Raw genomic sequence first — 14271 nt, forward strand, 5'->3', positions numbered from 1 at the left:
GGAATGGTTAAATGGTTTCTCCCAGGGCCGTGGCCGCCCGATAAGCCTCGCGGTGGAGCGGTCTAACAATGAGGAGACGGGGTGTGCGTGTGTGCGCGCGAGCGCGCTTATAGCACCGCCCCTGGTGGGGCGTGGCCTGACTGCCCAGGCCACGCCCTCCCCCGCCCCTACACGACATCCCCGGACGCGGCGGCCATTTTGTCTCAGTGTCGGTTCTGCCTAGCGCAGCGGTAGTCGTTAGTCCGGTCGGTCAGTCCCGTAGCGCCCCGATCTGTGTCAGAGCCGGTCCGAAGGGCGGCTCCGTAGATGGCCAGCTTTCCCCCGAGTGTCAACGAGAAGCTCATCGGTGAGAGCGGGGGGGGGGGGTAGAGTCTGCGGGGTCGGGAGGACTGGGCAGAGGAGCCTGGGGGAATGGGTGGGGTTGGGTAGTGTGAAGGGGGGGGGGGCTGGAGGATTGGGGGAAGGTGCGAGGAGGAGGGCTGGATTGGGTACAGTGTGGCCCCAGGTGGGGGCGTGGGGGTTGGGGGAGATGCGCCTGGGGGTTGGGTAGAGTGTGGGGATGTGGGGTGCTGGAGGGGTAGAAGAGGGGGGGTTGGGGGAGTGTAGGTATAGGCGGGGAGGTGGGGGGTGAAAGGGGGAGTTGGGGGAGTGTAGGTATAGGCGCGGAGGTGGGTATGAGGGGGTCCTGGAGAGGCGGTGGAAGTGGACTGGGGGGGTTGGGTTGAGTAGAATGTGGGCAGAGATGGGGATGGGGGGTCCTGGGGGAGGTGGGGATGGGGGGGGTCTGGGGAGGTGGACTGGGGGGGTTGGGTTGAGTAGGACGTGGGCAGAGATGGAGATGGGGGGTCCTGGGGGAGGTGGGGATGGGGCGGTCTGGGGAGGTGGGCTGGGGGGGTTGGGTTGAGTAGGACGTGGGCAGAGATGGAGATGGGGGGGTCCTGGGGAGGTGGGATGGGGGGGTTGGGTTGAGTAGGACGTGGGCAGAGATGGAGATGGGGGGTCCTGGGGAGGTGGGCTGAGGGGGTTGGGTTATGGGAGTTTAGGTGTGGGGGACACGCTGGAGGGAAGCCAGTTAGCGAGGGGAGAATCTCTGGAGAGAAGGGGCGGGGGGGGGGGGGGAATACATCGTGACTTGCAGGGAGGGAGTGGGTGGGGTTGGGCGCTCCCTGGATCGCAGTGGGATGAGGTGTTGGGTAGTGAGAGGGGCCTTGCCAGGAGTCTGAGAGTGGATGGTGAGATTGGGGTGTGGGGGTGGATACCAAGGAGGAACCCAGGCAGTGTTGGCTATTGATAAGGTGTGAAGGTACTATAGGCTGCCAGCTATGTGGTTGCAAAAAATAAAAGCTATCCGCCCTGTTAGAATCTATAATGTGGTCGCTGGTTTGGGATGGTCCAGCCAGTGCCCATGGGGGGCAAATGTTTTGAGCACATTACGGAGCATCCTGAGATGTCTTAGGGCTGAGGGGAGAGCATTACAGTATGTACTCTACGACAGGGGGAAGGACACGTAGCTACAGAGGAGTTTTCAGACTGTGCATGTCAACGCCTCCATTTAACTCGATGCAGCAGTCTTGATTGGCAAAGTCTTTGTCCTTGCCTTTTCCGTTTTGAAATAAGAGGTGGCTGCTAGTTGTGTGAAATCATAGAAATACAGATTTCAGTCAACTTCATAAGTAAAAAATGGATTGTTTGTTTGTCTGACAACGTGGTTCTTTTGTTAAAGCTATTGTGTTTGTCACTTGTAAAAAAAATTGTGGAGTATGTATAATAGTGCACATTTTATGTGAAGTTTTATTTTTGGTAATATTAAAAAAAAACCTGCAGATGATAAGGGATAACAAGGGATTTCTAATTTTAAAAATATATATATTTTGTTTAGCTATCTTGGACACTTTCTATTGGTGGCTTTTTAAAACAGTCCCTGTTTAAGCCACGAAACGCTGTATAAATACATATTTTCACTGTTGCCAACGTTCATTTCTTTTTTGAGAATGGTTAATAGCTGCCATTGCATGTGTTGGGTTTCTCATGTACTCACAGAAACGCCTCCCTGCTATATGAATACAGACAGCACGTGAGAAACCAGCCTGGGGCGCTGATCCCGTCATGAAGGGCAGGGCTGCTGCACAATTCCTTCCATTCATATTAGGGAGGCACAAGCTCCAAGGCAGTTGATATTGAAGTAGGAACATTGTAAATCCATAACAAACACTTGCATGTTTAATAAACATTTTTAAAATTTCATAACAACCATGTGTGATCTTTTTGTACCCGTTCCTTTTAAATTTGCATTTGTAAAAATGGATTTGACGAAAAGCATTATTTTGTCCTCTTAAATCTGTTGGCTAGTGTAATGAGGACACTCAAACTGCCACTCCACTTAAATTGGAGGGAGAAGATATTCTGTGTTCGAGTCCAGTAAATAAGAAAAATATTTATTAATCTGATTGCCCGATGCTAGTTTCTTCTGCTATACTCACTAGAAATAAGTGGAATTTTTGGTATAAAAATGTGTCTCCCATTTGCCTGACAATCCATCAGTGGTGGTGTTTTGTTTATGTAGGGTGATGAGACACGATGTAACTGACTTTGCACACACTTAATGTTAAACTAAAAATTTCACCAAGTAAATTTTCTATTCAGCTCTACTGAAATATTTGCTTGAATTGAGAGAGACAAATTTTGGTGCTATCTGTAATGCTGGAGGTTAGAGTAATTTCAATAATAGTTTCAACAGACTCATAAATGAGTTTTCAGCTGGGTTCATATTACCTTGAGATGTGGTTTTCTTGTTGGTTATTTAAGTACATTTCTGCTGTCTAATGACCTGAAGTTTTTGCAGTCGCTTCTAAGGAAGACTTTAAATGAATGGCTGTGACTCAGCCATTTTCTAGCCTAAAATTAGTTTCTGATTTAAAGCAAAAATATCAGCAGAAATCTCTACGTTTTTGGTAATAAGTTTAAAATATGCTGAATCTCTTGTTCACATTTTAAATGGGATTTCCTTTTTGTTTTTGTTTTTTAGCAAGATCACGTCCTATCGGAGAACTTTTAGCCCCAACATCTCCTTTTGATAAGAAGTGTGGACGTGAAAACTGGACTGTTGCCTTTGCACCTGATGGATCTTACTTTGCGTGGTCACAAGGACATCGCATAGTAAAGCTTGTTCCCTGGACTCAATGCTTTAATAACTTGTAAGATTAAAAACTGTGCTGTTTGCTATCAAATTCACTTTCTCCTATTTCTTCATTTTGTAAAAGAAATATGAGGTGACCTGCAAATAAACAAACATGATGGTGTGCTGTTTTTGCTTCTTTAAGATGTATAAATGAGAGATTGGGTTATTTGGGTTTTTATCTATAAATTGTCTTGACTTTTATATAAGTAGGAGGAGTCAATGGACAATGGGAGAACTATTGATACCACAAGTGAAAGTCAGACTTGTGCAATGAGAGAGGAAGTGATTTTAAACTTGTACTTTTTGTTTAACACCAGATCAACTTCCTGAAACACAGAGAGAAGCTCTTTTAAGAGATTCAGATAGCCTACCTCTTCAGTTGAGGACGGAGAACTCCCACTCCAGTTCTTTGGTTCTCCAACAAAATCAGGAAACATGACCTTATATTCTTGGTATCTCTAAGCTTAAAAAACAAGCGGAATATTCTCAGCATATTTGCAGCACATCATTAAATAAAAATGTGCTGTTTTTTTTTTATTTGCAGGTCACTTTTAAGTCCATCTGGAAGTTGGTAAATTACTTCTTTGTGATTGACAACTGCATTTCCCTGTATAGCAAATACATTTTCTTTTCACTGTGCTCAGTTTATTAAGTAGTGTGTGCAGGCTTCAATATCTCTTACTAGGATTTTTCTAATTAAATGTGGTGTTTTGAAGGGCATATTGGTGAGTTATAGCAGAACAGAAAGGATCCCTCCCTGCCCCAGTCTTTTTATATAAAAAACAACTCAAATACTTAACTGTAATATACATTCAGATTCTCACTAAAATTTTCAGTTTAAGTATAGCATTTAAAATGTTATCTTTCATGAAGGGTTAAAGAAGCTAACTGCTCTGTACAGAGGCAGAATTAGGAAACTAAAATTTATTGCTATAATGGGAGAGTTTTTCAGATATGGCAAACCCTCTTCACAATTGAGGAACAAGGGACAGTCATTTTAAAATCTTAAGTGAAGGTATTCATTTTAGATACAGTAGCGATATGTGTATTATGACTGCCTATAGATTTATTGAAATAAAATACTCAGTTCATTGTGTTTATAGAGTAACGCTTATCTCTAAAATGCTGACTTGTTTTACAGCTTGTTGCATGGCACAAAGAATGTTGCAAATTCAGTCAATGCAAGACTCTCAAGACAGAACAGCGATAGTGGTCAAAAAAATAAGCCTTGTGAGCATATAATTGACTGTGGCGATATAGTCTGGAGTCTTGCTTTTGGGTCTTCAGTGCCTGAAAAACAGAGTCGCTGTGTGAACATAGAATGGCATCGATTCAAATTTGGGCAAGATCAGCTTCTGCTTGCAACTGGCTTGAACAACGGGCGCATCAAAATATGGGATGTATACACAGGTACGGGAGCTTGTTTAAATGTGTGTCTTACCATTGTCACTTAACAATGCAGCATTGTAGCTATATCATAAACTAGAATAGCTAGATTCTAAATATATTGGTTTATGAATGCTAAGTTGAAAAGTGAAGTTAAAATGAACTAAGTTAGGTTTAAAAATAGAAGGGACCTTTGCAACTACAATTGTATTAAGGAAATGCTGTTGAAAAGAGAAATGGTTCAGGTTGTGCTCTAGTGTCTCCGGGCTAAGATGGCAGATTACATACCAAACCATTACTGTTTTGTTATTGCTTTGTGAAATCTCACCTGAAATGCACTTTAGAAGTGTCATTTGGGTGTGGCAGAGAACTGGGTGGCATGGGGGAAGAAATACTAGTTTAGGCCTCAGTCCATAAAAGTGTGTAAGTATGTGCTTGACTTGAGACACTTGAATTTTTTTAAGCAAAACTCTAGCATTCCAGGAGGAAAGAGTTTCCTTTAGTACCTTGGTTATGGGGAAAGTTTTTTAGAAATAATTATTGCTTGCCCCACTTTTTTTTATGAGCAATACTGATCCTGTTAAAATAGGCTGATCGTCGTAACCTTTGAAGCTACAAGTGGGTACAGGATCCTGCAATCTAACTTGTAATTACCATTAAATTGGGCCGCAACTAACTCCTGGTCACTTAGTAGTGAAATTACTTAATGAATATTAGGGAAGTTGCTATTGGAAAACTTGCTATTTGAAGTTAAGAACAAAACCATGCATTCATCTAAAGTTAAAAGGTAATTCACTTAGGTTAGTTCTCAGACATCTAATCTTGTTAGTGTATAGATTTTAGAAGTTTAGCTTTTCCAGACCTAGTCAGAGTTGAAAGATTAAATATATCTTATCACTATGAAGTAGGTATACAAGATTAATTTCGTTACATATTTTAGATACATCTCTGCTCTAGCCAGTCTCCAGAAGTAGGCAAGGAGGACGGAATTTTATCTTTAAGCTTTATTCGTGGGCATTTAGTTTGAGTAAAAGAATGGCTATGCACTTTCTCTTAATTGGTATCGTTCTTGTGCAACAGGAAAACTCCTCCTTAATCTGATGGACCATACTGAAGTGGTCAGAGATTTAACCTTTGCTCCAGATGGCAGCCTGATATTAGTGTCTGCATCAAGAGACAAAACGCTAAGAGTGTGGGACCTGAAAGATGATGGTATAGTTTTGTTTTTGTTTATTTGTTTGTTTATTTTTATTTTTAAAATTCACCTGTTGGGAGAGCATAGAGCAGTCTTTCTGCAGTCAGCAGCAGTAGTATCAATGTATATTTTGGATTTTTAAATCTTTATTGACCTCAGCCCACTTGTAGTAGTCATTTAATCTTCATGCCATATAGTGCAGACTGTATCTACACCTCAGCAAGGAGCATGTATTTGAGGTTCACTGGCCATTTACCATGGTATGTGTGCTGACCCTGCTGGTCTAGGTACAGAGTTCTGAGGCCATTTCAATATGGCAGGTAACTTTTATACAGCCAGACTCTCTTTAAAACAAAAAAAGAGTTTAGAACAACAGTACAGTGTCTTTTTCAAAAAATCTCTTGCATAAAATGTTAAATAAAACTGGATTTGGACTATTCCTGGGGGTTACTAATCTGGAACTAATGCTCCTAGTTTTGCCATTTTTTCCTTTGCAGGAAATATGATGAAGGTATTAAGAGGGCACCAGAATTGGGTGTATGGCTGTGCTTTTTCTCCAGACTCTTCCATTCTGTGTTCCGTTGGAGCCAGTAAAGCAGTATGTGTCAGAGTTTCTTGTTCATAAGTTTATTATTGAATTGTGCATATAATCACTTTAAATCTAAGTAACAAACAAAGCTTGTGCTCGGTGTCATGAACTTCTAATGTTTTTATGATGATGCAAGAAGTTGCATGAAAGAAATTGAAGTAAACTGCCTAAGATGCCTTCATATACTGATTTATGAACTGAGAACTTGCACTGCTTTTAGTTGAAGAAACTTTAAGCATCCTTTGAAGTAGCTTGCACATCTGCATCTGTTCATAAAATAAAAACCAAGGAAAGTAAAACTTGCAGTGTTAAGAATGGAATATGTAGGCTAATGTTTTAATCAAATTATCTTGCTGTTGATTTTATCCTTTCTATTTCCTGCTCAATTAAAAGGACTTTTCAAAGTCTGAGCTGGTCATGGTCTCTTCTGCTGAACAAAAATGTTTCTACATATTCTCAAATACAAATAGCACTCATATGTCTAAAACATCTAGAATGAAGAACAGCATATGGTTCTGTTTCCATCTATATTCTAATGTCCTGCTAGAGAACTGAAAGCAGTGCAGGTAAAGCACGTTTTACAATAAACTGCTCTTCTTGGCACTGAAAAACTATTCATTAGTATAAAATAGAAGAAAGGGAAAAGACTAGTATATAGTTTCTATGAATAGTATACTAAAGTTAATTGATTAGCAAAACCATAATTAATGTGAACATTGAAGACTAGTAGCTAGGATAATTGTTAGAATGCATTTTATATTTTTAAAAAAAGTTTGGTAAATTAACAGTTAAGATTTGATAGAGAACAGTTTAGTCCTTTAAAATAGAACAGATGTGGATGTATTCATTGATATTTTTAGGCTGTGTGTTTTCCATAAGCTTCTTGCTTTCCCTGTCACAGGTGGTGGCAGCAATATTGGTGTGATTGAGGTTAAGCTGGCACCACTCACACAGGCGCACAATGGTGTTAGCTGGGCAGAAAGAGTGGCATCTCTGGCTACCAGGCTGGGGGCGAACTTTACCATAGGACGAAGTAACCTTGCATTCGACTGCAAGGTGTACTGTACGTACGCAGGTGCTGGTTGATGTCCACTTTCTGCTTTTTTCTTTCTTTCTTTTTATTTTTTAATTTTCACAGCAGTGAAACCCAATGACTCCTAAAACTTAAATTTTATTTTCCAGTTTTATGGAATGTTGGGGTCTTATTAGTGAAACTGGTCAACATGATACTTATAACTAACTGACTTTAAAAATGGTTTCATTTTAGTGAAGTGTGTGTGAGGCACTAATACCATTTTCTTTGGTTAAACTTAAGTTGTTTGCATTTTATCTGTCTGAGATATTGTTAGTATTTAATCTGCAAGTAAAATTGTACTGGGAGGGAGGAAAGACCTAAAGAGGACTTACAGGGACAGATTTAATATATAGTTTTGTACCCATAAATTGTTAGCCTATTTTCTGTAACATTACATTAAAACATAGTAGATCTTTCATATTAAGCTATTCTGCACAGTCTTCAGTGCAGTTTTATATAATTTAGAACTGCATGTAAAATCCCCCAAAATTAGTATTATACTCATACTTTACCAATTTCTGTAGTAAGATTTACAGTAAGCTGGGTAAATCACAATACTCAAATGTTTTTGTTGTTGATATAATTAAACTTAAGATGCATAAAAAATTTTTAATAATGTGCTTAGACTTCCTTATTATGTTGCCAAAGACATTTCTTTTGGCTGTGAAAATTCTCTTTGCTTGCAGTATCTGTTTCTCTTCCTAGGCTGACGGTGATCCAAGCGTATTGTAAACAAGTGATCTTAAACTCAAAGGGGATGCCACTGGAGTAACAATATGTTAACCTTACTTTTTCTGTCTGTATATTTCTTAAAAATTTGGTAGTTACTGAAAAGAGGGGACTGTAGTGCTTAACCCTATTTATTTCTGTGTATTTTAATAAAATAGTTTTGTAATACATGGATTTCAGTAAAACTACATGGTTAAATTGCATTGCCTTTCTTATATTTTGGCTTATTTTGTAAATAACATTTAACAAACTTAAGTTAGAATTTGCATGTCTGCTTTAATTTTTTTAAAAAATTGATTTTAATCTCAGTATGACACGAGCATATTTTTAATTGTAGTAATTTATAATGCTTGATTTATATAAACCTAAGTAAAACTAGCAGACAGTTAAGAAATGTAAATGCTGCATTGGGTATCTGAGCAAAAGCTATAACATTAGCTTTTCTAATTTCAGGTTTTTCTTTGGGATATGGATAAGTACTCCATGATTCGTAAACTAGAAGGACATCTCAACGATGTTGTAGCTTGTGAGTTTTCCCCTGATGGAGCTTTACTGGCTACTGCATCTTACGATACTAGAGTTTATGTCTGGGATCCCCATATTGGAGTTATTCTAATGGAATTTGGGTAAGCAGAGTATTTAAATGTGTTAATTTTTAGTTCCCTCTTGGAATTTACAAAAGGATCTGACCATAGTTTATACCTAATGAAAATGCAAGGAGTGACAGTTATGAAATTGTTGCATGTATGGATTTAATAAGATATGTCAAATAACTAACTCAGTTAAAGTTTTATTTATATAAAAAAGACAATCAAGCAATACTTTAATATAGCACTATACTGGAAGGAAACATACGTTCCAGCTCTCTGTAACCGGAGAATTGGTGACAGCGTATTTCAGTTCACGTCTAGAAGGAAAGAGTTTTTGGGAAGTTAGTTATAGGATGTGAGACAGATTTCAAATCCAGTCATTATTACTGACAGCTGTGGCAACCAGCAGTTCCTAATGAGTTAAAAATATCTTTCAATGGGTCATTATTTCATTCATAACAGAAAACATCTGCAATAATAAATACCTTTATCAGTCACAGGATGTAATTGGATCATAAGCACCCCTTATCAATTACCCAGTGTTGTTTATTATAACGTACCTCTGTAGACATCCTTCATTAATTGAGAAGGGTCCCTTCCTGGACACCTGGACTCTTGTGGACTGAGAGGAGCAGGGAATAATTAGAGCCCAATACTTGATTAAGTTGCTGAGCATTGGTCACATGCTCAATTCAGTTTAAGAACAGACACTGAGGCCTTAGAATCCAGACACACTTGGGCTAATACAGCCCGGATTCTGGGAGTATTCAGTATACAAAGAATTGAGTTTAACCTACACAAATCATAACCAGTTAATATTTACTAACAGAATTGCTAAAATGGTTCAAGATCTTATAAAAACCTAAGGTATGCCTGTTAATTGCACAGTAATTGGAAAGAGAATGCAGGGGACTGGACTAGATGACCTCTTGAAGTCCCCAGTCCCATAATTCTTACTTGGTTTGCTTGACTAGTAAATGAGAAAAAAATCAGCTTTGGACAGTTGAAGGTGAGAGATGTACCATATTGGCACCAAACAATAAGATTTTATTCCCTGGGAGAAAACTGCTCTATCTTGTAGTTATTTAATTCCCCTGTTTTATAACATGAAAATTTATTTTTGAGATGAACAATTAGCTCGAAACTCAGTTCTGGGAGAGTACTTTCTCCGTCATTGAAAACGTGTAATTCAAGACTTTGGTGCTTTAAAACCTACTAGTGGAAGTGTCTTCAGTATATAACTAATACTGTGGTGTTCTTTATAGAGCAGTGTAGCAGTGTCTCTCAATTCATACTTCAGAGACAAATGTGTGTGTAAAAAAACCTCTTGAGGTCTATCGCTGATCATGGCTAACAGAAACTCCGACATAGTTTTCAATGGTTATGCTGTTAACTGAGCCTGTCTGTCTGTCTACAGGCATCTGTTTCCTGCTCCGACTCCAATATTTGCTGGGGGAGCGAATGACAGATGGGTTAGATCTGTATCTTTTAGTCACGATGGACTGCACATTGCAAGCCTTGCTGATGATAAGTAAGTATGAGGAAAGAGTTGTCAGACTCTTGCTTCTTCCCAGTAATTAAAAATTCCTTGTACTACGCACAACTTAGTTTTTTAAACTGAGAACTGACTTCTAACTGACTGCTTGTACCAATGCCTTGCTGTCTCAATGATGATCTGTTGTAAACTCTCTCCCATAGCCATATAAAATAAACAAGAGATGGTGTACAGGGTAGATGACTTAAATAGCATTATAAATATACAAAGATATTTGTAAAAGGGTGGAGAAATAAAGGCCCTCTGTTTAGCGTGATTTCAATAAATCATTGAAGTAGCATGCTTCTGCGTCTGACATTTTTTCTTGAAAAAATGAATCAGTATGGTTACTTGGGTCATCCTGTTTTACTTTTGTACTTGTATATGGTTTTGTTAATGAAGACTTAATAAAGTAAGTTTTTAAAGTAGAAGATTTTGAAGATAGGAAAGTCATCCTGTCTCAGGCAAGGAAACACTCTGTTACCTTGCTTTGGTAGCTTGCTAAAATGAGTACTGAGAACTCCTAGCAGAAATAACATCGGCTAATGTTTTGAGACTCAATCTACACTTTCAGATCATCAGTTAAAATTCTTTGGCTGCAGTAACCTAATTTTTTTGGCGTGCTGTTTCTAAGTCTGTAGTGTCTATTGCAAACTCTTCAAACCACTTGCATTATATTTCTTGAGAATTGGTATCTGTCTGATGCACAAATATAAAGTTATATCTGACTGTATCAGTGGTTTTCAACCTGTGGTCCGCGGACCCCTGGGGGTCTGCAGACTGTTCAAGATTTCCAAAGGAGTCCACACCTCCATTTGAAAATTTTTAGAGGTCTGCAAATGAAAGATTGAAAACCACTGGACTACATGACTGCAAGTGAAGACAGTACATTATAAATACATAAATATATATTTCTTTCTCAATTAGGTTAACACTTCATAAATTATTGTACTGCATTAAAGAAATTGGTTACTCTATCTTTAACAGCTAACTTTTTCCTTCCAGAATGGTGAGGTTCTGGAGTATTGAAGAAGACTATCCTGTACAAGTTGCACCTTTGAACAATGGGCTTTGCTGTGCCTTTTCTACTGATGGCAGTGTTCTAGCTGCTGGGTAAGTATACAGCTAATAATACTTAACTTATGCAGTAATATTCATCCTCAAAGGACTTTGGAAATGTTAACTAACCGTTCTAGCTTCCTCATTTCTAAATGCCATTTTGTTGCTTTTGATTGTTTGAAGGAGGCATCAAAGCTTAGTCAAGCAAGCCTTGAGTTCAACACCACCGAGAGTTTAACAAGCATAGTCTCACTTTATTTCTCTTTAATATTTAGGAAATGATCAAGCAAGCCACAAACGTGGGCCTGACCCATATACACTACAACAGCACAGTGCAAGTGCTGTAAAAGCCCTTTAGCCATCCAGGGGAGAATACCTGCACAAGGAGAACTGCACTAGGCAGCCCTGCACAAGCCCCTTGAATTCCCTAGCATAGTACACTGCTATTTATAGTCTGAGCAGCTCAGTGTCAGAGAGCTGCGTGAGACCTGCTGGGTGCTTTTTCAGCCCCAGCCCAAAATCCCAGGAGCAGAGAGCATGCAAGCTCAACTTTGCTATTTAACATCTAGAGTTAGGGAACAAGTAGTTTAGAGGAGAGGATTTCTCTGGCCTTCCCCCAACTATCGAATTATAAGGGTGTGCAATTCTGAAAGTAGGTCTGTGGAATAATTGACTTTTATGTGTTTGTGTGCAGAACGCATGATGGAAGCGTGTACTTCTGGGCAACTCCAAAACATGTGTCCAGTCTTCAACACTTGTGTCGCATGGCAATTAGAAGAGTGATGCCTACTAGCCAAGTCAAGAACCTGCCTGTCCCTTCAAAAGTGGTGGAGTTTCTTTCCTACCTGACTTAAAAAAAAAAAATCCAAAAAACCCAAAATCCCTTGCATGTGACCAGTCTGCTGAAACTGGTAAAATTACTGGTACATTTTAAAAGAATCTTCAAGCTTTATACAGCCTTCAAACTTCAAACTCTACAAGTTTTCAAGATCTATTTAAATTTGATACATCTAAAAAATCTGTCCTGCATTTTGACAGTGGAGTTTTTAATATTATTTATAGAAAAATACAGTAGAAGTATTTCTGAAGTTCTCAAGACAATTTTCTAAAATCTAACTGTGAAAACATGTACATATGTAGATGTGAGCAGCTGTGTTATCAGTGGACCTTCTAAATTGCTTTTCTGATTCAGTGTATATCGTGTATATATTGTTTCTGTAGAGCCATCAGTGCTGTAAAGCAGAAGGATAGCTATTATTCTGGGACACTGAGTTAGACAAATATTGATTTAAAGAAGCTTAACTGCTTTGTACGTACATTAGTTGGGGTTCAGGATGCTGATCCACAGATACAAAATTATGTTAGTTTTTTTTGTGGGGAGGTACAGCTTAGTTTTCATTAGTGCTGATGTGTGGTGAAGAGAAGTAAGTTGAGTGAGGGATGGATTAGATAGAATATAAGTCCGGAACATCACTTCAATTAGCAAACACATTTGTCATCCAAAGCAGGCCTTAATTTTTGCAACAACAAAGATTAAATTTAAACCCTGGGTTGTGATTAAGAAAAATATCCTTAAATTTCTGAAATCTAACTACTGTATTGTTGCCTGGTATGTTTTCTGTAATATGTGAAGTTTACAGACTTGTATTATTCTGTGACCCTATAATATCTCTTGAGGGGGTGATATTGGTTAACTGCCAACAATAAGCAAAATGTTTGCTTCTGCCTTCTGTTATTTATCTGTACCTGCAGATATAAAGAATGTATGCATTGCATAAAATGCCTGATTATATATATATTTTTGTTTTTTTTATTAAAGACTTGTACAAAAACCTCACTTTTCTGAAACCATGATGTCTGGTGACTTTTTTTGTATGCAAGGAGGTGTTGGTTATAAAAATAGTTAAGTCGTTTGAGTGGAAAGTGTTTAACTATATTGTGATAATAATCTAAACCCTAAAGGGGATAATACAGTGCATATAATGAAGGAGGGTTGGTAGTGTTAAACCGCATGTCAATATATCTGAAAGTATTTAAGTTTCTCAAAAGACCTTCCCAAAGTATGGAAGATTCTCTTAGGCCATGTGTACACCTTACTTTTGTTGGCATAGCTGTGCCAGGCAGGGGTGTAAAGTGTGATCCTTGATTGATAGCTGTGCTGACAAAAGGTCCTAGTGTAGATGCAGTTATACTGATGCTTTTACTGGCATGGGGTGGCTTGGGGGCTGGAATAAACTATACTAGTAACATTGCAGCATTGCTGGTATACACTGCATCTACCTGAAGTCCTAGGAGCACTTTGGTAAAGCGCTCTCCGTGTAATCATGGCCTTATACAGACACGGAGAAATAGTCTGTCTAGTTACTTAAACGTACAATGCTTTTCTTAACGCATACATTATACATACATGCATATATAAAATATTTGCTGGTGGGCTAGAAAATTCCAGAATTATAAAATCTGACATCCATAATAAATGGACTACATTGCAAGTTAGACTAGATTTTGAACAATGATTTAGTAAGTTGAGATGGGGGAAGAGCTTTAATTGTAGCAAACACAGAATATTGACTGGAACTCTACAAAAGGAGGAATTCAGAAGGGATGGGCAAGTTAAACCCGCTGCAAATATGAGTACAGCAGAAATAGTTTGCCTTGAAAAGGTGCTAAGAAAACCTTCTGAATATGGAAATAAAAGTAAGCAATTGCAAACTGAAAAGCCTATGGTGAATGGGATGAAAAATGTTCCGTATTAAATGAGGGAAGTCAAGAACCAAGCGGAAATGAAAACTGGTCTGTAAGTGATAGGATTAAAGTTATTTATGGACAGTGTAGCAGACTTGCACAATTCTTGCACAATAACTGTACTGGGGTGTTAACTTCCAGCTAATGACAAATTTAAGGAAGAAAAGTTTGATTACAAGACACATCTGTAC

General features: G+C 38.8%; 1 protein-coding gene across 2 annotated transcripts; it reads left to right on the top strand.

Annotated features, from left to right (window-relative positions):
- The first annotated feature begins 91 nt into the window (after window positions 1-91).
- WSB1 (WD repeat and SOCS box containing 1) lies at window positions 92-13183 on the top strand. 2 transcript variants are annotated; one of them, XM_005298872.5, is made up of 9 exons: window positions 92-346; window positions 3026-3194; window positions 4320-4588; window positions 5645-5776; window positions 6257-6357; window positions 8606-8778; window positions 10160-10273; window positions 11282-11389; window positions 12030-13183. In XM_005298872.5, the coding sequence occupies exons 1-9, from the start codon at window positions 307-309 to the stop codon at window positions 12187-12189; spliced, it is 1266 nt and encodes a 421-aa protein (XP_005298929.2). In that variant the 5' UTR covers window positions 92-306; the 3' UTR covers window positions 12190-13183. The 2 variants fall into 2 exon arrangements, with proteins under 2 accessions (XP_005298929.2, XP_042713766.2); XM_042857832.2 differs by lacking the exon at window positions 5645-5776 and having other exon boundaries at window positions 134-346.
- The last annotated feature ends 1088 nt before the right edge of the window (window positions 13184-14271 follow it).

This window comes from Chrysemys picta, chromosome 19 (genome assembly GCF_011386835.1).
Source record: "Chrysemys picta bellii isolate R12L10 chromosome 19, ASM1138683v2, whole genome shotgun sequence".
Lineage (NCBI taxonomy): Eukaryota > Metazoa > Chordata > Testudines > Emydidae > Chrysemys > Chrysemys picta.